Source organism: Protobothrops mucrosquamatus, unplaced genomic scaffold (assembly GCF_001527695.2).
Source record: "Protobothrops mucrosquamatus isolate PMUCROS unplaced genomic scaffold, P.Mucros_1.0 scaffold970, whole genome shotgun sequence".
NCBI lineage: Eukaryota > Metazoa > Chordata > Lepidosauria > Squamata > Viperidae > Protobothrops > Protobothrops mucrosquamatus.
Window position 1 is genome coordinate 249,180 of NW_015387213.1, and position 4,597 is coordinate 253,776.

Sequence of the window (4,597 nt, forward strand, 5' to 3'; positions counted from 1 at the left end):
TGTAAGGCCACTCAGATCTGAATGGCTGAAGGGGCATAGAAATACTTATTTAGAAATAAAAATCCAACATCACGTAGATGAAACTACCTGATGAAAGCCCCTCGCCCCAATGAGAATGGGAAGCAGCAGAAATCTCATTTACCAAAGAAAAGCTTTAGAAATGAAATGTTAACATAGGTGTACCGTACTCCTAACGTCTGACACAGTAACAGCAAAAAACAAATCGTACAGGAGTAGAAACATTTTATTACAAGTTTTCCAATACAGGCTCAGTGATCACTGGTTGAGACTCTTGTTGCAAGAGGAAGAGAGGGCTTCATACTGCTTTACTAAGGAAGCATATCTTGCAATACATGCCCTTCAGGAATATTTTAGCGAGGTAGAGAATATTTCCCTCACCACATAAAAAAAATAGAAAAGCACAGTGAAGAAGAGATAATCCAAATTCTAAAGATTTTTATTTATTCAAAAACCCCATGTATTTTATAAAGATATAGAACTCGTCACCAGCAATTATTTCGACTAGTAAACCAAGGATATGCACAATGAACGCTTTCTGTATATATTTCCCAGAATGCCAATTGACGGGAAGTTCTGTGATGCAAATGGAGATACTTCAGATTCTTAGGTGCCAATTGGGATAAAGGTCTTTGAAGGCGATCACAGTTCTAAGACTTGAGACACTGATTGGTAGAAAGATTTGAAAGGAAGGGGAAAACTCCAGATTCTAAAATGTTGATTAGCTGGAAAGTGCTAGGATCCTCCAAGGGTGGTGCCAGGAGGAAGCGAGTGTTACGTGCGGGCATTGCGCTCTGTCTCTGCCAGACACTCTCTTACTAGCGCCCGGGCATGAATAATGCCTGCGGAAAGAAAGTCACAAAAGTAAGGTATGCTGAATAATGGATTTCAAAAGCAGCAACACAAAGCACAAAGTATGTGACAGAATTTGCAACTGTAGCATCTTCCACATAAAACATTTATATATACCTTATTCATTAAATTCAAGATCAATCAGAAGATAAGAGGGCAAAATGCAGATGTGTGGGTTTGAATAAATCAGAAAGTACAAGATACTAACTGGCAGCAATGCAGTACATAACATAAGGAGTTGTTGTACAGCTGTCTTGCAGAAACAAATCAACGTTTCCCCGACAAGCTAGGTTTATACCTGCTGGGTATAGATTCTAATCTAGCAGGTTCTACCTGTTCCTACTATGGTACAACTATTTGCATTAGTGAGAATTGATTTGGCTGGAAATATTGAGAACTCTGGCTTAATAGGGTTAAGGGAGTTGTTTTCATTCATTCCTGAGCAAGACTAGAACTTTAAGCCAACTTTGAATTACAAACTCAAAAGACATGACTTGGAAGAGTTAATTGGAAATTGCCAAACCAGTCATCTACTCATTACTGTGCAGCATTGCATTTGAGAATAGTCTGCAGAACTTCTGGGAAAGCCAGCCATATATATGTGTGAACTTCTAAGGAACGTGAGAAATTCAGCTAGTGCCAGCCTCTGACAGGACAAATTTGAGTAACTGCACAAAAATGAGTAATTGTGCTCATGTACTATGATGAGAATGCTTCTTCCTACCTCGCTTCAGTCGTTCCATAGCACTCTTGCTGCCTGCGTATGTAGGTCGGATCTCTTTGCCCATCTCTTCAATTACAGAAAGCAAATCTGTATATGTGCTCTGGGAGCCTTGGGCACCTGGTGGCTTCATAGCCTGCAAGATCAACAGCAGAGATAAACAACAGAGGATCCTTCTACCATCATTTCCATCAACTAGCAAGACCTTCCTCATCCTTATGTGCTCACCTGCACGTAGCCCATAGATGGGGGCCCAAAATCGTTGAAGAGAGGTCGAAAGGGGGCAGATGCTCCAGGGACAGAACCAGATGGCGATGGAACACTGGTAGCTGAAAAATAACCGATGGCATTAAACTCATTGCTAATCTAAATTCTTGGAGCTCATGAACTTCTTCTAAGGAGGTAACACTGTAATTTTGTTACTTCTCATTGTGGAAACAATCAAGACAATAATTGAAGGATTTATTTCAAGTAAATTAAGAGGTGTTGTTTTTTTTTAAAAAATATCTAGAATCAGATTTACAGTATAGGCCTTCTGAACTGCTCGTGGGAATTTGATTCTCAAATTATGAAACTTCTATTTGAGCAATTCTATAATACAGTTTGACATAAATCACACAACTGGAAGAGTTTTATTGCAACATGTCTGAGATCTAAAATAGGGGAAAGGGAATTGGGTGTGGCTATTTTTGGATAGATCAAAAACAATATACTGTTAATCTTGGAAATCTACCACCGGATCTCAATCGGTCAGAAAAAGAGTTGGTTTTTGGTGTTCAAAACATTCATTTCAACTCAAGGATTAACCAATTCACAATTGTTCATGAGTTAAAGAAAAATGTTAGATGCATGATTTCTTCTTCGTATCACAAATACATCACAAATAATTACACAATATATCTGAATACGTTACTCTGCAACTTTGGGGCACTTACAGTATTTGCAAAGTTTTTTAATATACAGGCATGCATAAATTAGAGTAATATATTCAGAAGCTAAAAAGACTAAACCAAGCATAAAGCCCAGAAAGGATTTTTATAACCACCATCTAGTGCAAATATATTAACATTAAAATAATAGTACTTATTTTAGGGAGAATATTGAAGTTCCTCCATATAAAATTAAGTATTTTATAATTAAACTGTTTCCAAATTTAAATCTTGAAAATATGGTCAAATTTACATGAAACTGAAAAAAAAATTTTATTCTTAAAAGTTTAAACCATTTAATGTTTTCACCATTAACACAATAGAATTTCCTTGGACTAGTATACTAAAACTATATTACCAAGCCAAGGCCAAACAATGTGCATTAGATCTTAGCAAGGGTATGTATGTAGCTTGTTTACTTTGTAATCCCAGAAATCGGTTTTTTTAAAAATTGCAAATATATTCACACATATACAATTTTAAACAGCCGATTACTTGTGAATGCAGATATTATTTTATTCTAACTTATTTTTACCAGTCTTTGAATAGAATACAGTAGTTGCTCAAGCATGTGTACATTTTAGTATCTTTGATTCCCTTTTTAGGACTGAAGTAACAGAAATTTAATTTTAGGCTTTATGTTATATTCTAATATTATATTGACATTCTAATCTTATTTTGACTGACAAACTAATTGTAACCTTTACCTAATATAGGAGGTACGCAAATTTATATCTTCATTACTATCTGGCTGACTACTGCAATTCATTTTATATGGGGCTGCCATCTTTTATCCCCCCTTTTGCCACTTGTTACTTGTGTACATTTTGTTTTTGCTGGAGAGTTTTATGGTGCTACTATTGTTTTAATCATAACTTGGATGCTTTGCATTTTGCTAATAAGTTATGTAAGCTACTGATTTTGCCTTGCTAGACTGAGATATGTTTAGTAAATCAATGAATAAAATATCTTGGAAGTATCAGTAAGTCTTCTTTAAGAAATGGAAGAGGAATAAGTAACAAAAATATATTTATAATGTGAACAGAGAACTTCCCCTTGGCTTTTCCGTCTTGACCGCAGTAGCTTGTGGGTTTAATTCAACTTCCGGCAGCCCAGTGTATAACATAAAGCAGAATTTTATGGGTTTTTACTGAGAACTTGCTGCTCTAAACTGATCTGAATTCAGCCATTATTCTTGGCTGTCAACTTTATCTTCCTTTTCTCATCCTAACCATGTGAGCCTAACACTCTAAAAGAAAAGCATAATTTCAGTATTTTATGAGTCATCTTGCGAATTCTATTATACAATGATAGACACTTGAAAAGTAAATAGTACATATGTACACATAAATAGTACACTACTCATGATTCCTAAATCACATTATGGTCTACTAAAACTATTCAACTCAGAACAAATTTCTAAAAATAGAAAACTTGAAAATACAAAGTCCTTAACTGAGGAAAGAAAAGAGTATTATGCCACTAATAAAATGTATGTTTTTAGACTATGAACTATCTGGAATTAATTTGTGGTAGAAAGAAAGAGTATGAAAGCAACTCAATTACTTTGATCAGAGGAGTCCAGAAAAAGAATAACTTCCGGAGGCTGGCCCCTACCAAGATTATATAAAATTTGGATATCCTTTTCATCCAACTTCACTTACTGTAGTTGTTTTTTAATTTGCAGAAAAAGAATAACTTCCGGAGGCTGGCCCCTACCTACCAAGATTATATAAAATTTGGATATTCTTTCCGTCCAACTTCACTTACTGTAGTTGTTTTTTAATTTGTGCAAACGAATTACCTATGGCTACTACAAAGTGAAGCAAATTATTGCAGATGTTAGTTTAGTAGAGATTTCTTCCACAGGAAATATCCTTTCAAAGTAATTATACAAATAATATACCATTTTCTTTAATCTAATAATGATTTCATCCATGATCCATATATTTCGGATTGGCATAAAGGCAGTATGTTTTCTACTAAGTGTCTAGTTTTTTAAATAACTTACAAGCTTTTTATACAGCCACATCAGTACAGTAATTACAAACATGCAATTAACTTCCCTGAACTGAAG

At 35.0% G+C, this 4,597-nt stretch overlaps 1 protein-coding gene across 1 annotated transcript in view; it reads right to left on the bottom strand.

The window, feature by feature from the left end:
• Positions 1 to 228: 228 nt before the first annotated feature.
• CDK2AP2 (cyclin dependent kinase 2 associated protein 2) overlaps positions 229 to 4,597 on the bottom strand; it is a 7,269-nt gene continuing 2,900 nt past the window's right edge. Inside the window, exons 2-4 of the mRNA XM_015819729.1 lie at positions 1,820 to 1,920; positions 1,595 to 1,727; positions 229 to 860 (exon numbers count right to left, since the gene is read on the bottom strand). Coding sequence (XP_015675215.1) covers positions 793 to 860; positions 1,595 to 1,727; positions 1,820 to 1,920 — 302 coding nt within the window. The 3' untranslated portion in view covers positions 229 to 792. The remainder of the gene's footprint in view (positions 861 to 1,594; positions 1,728 to 1,819; positions 1,921 to 4,597) is intronic.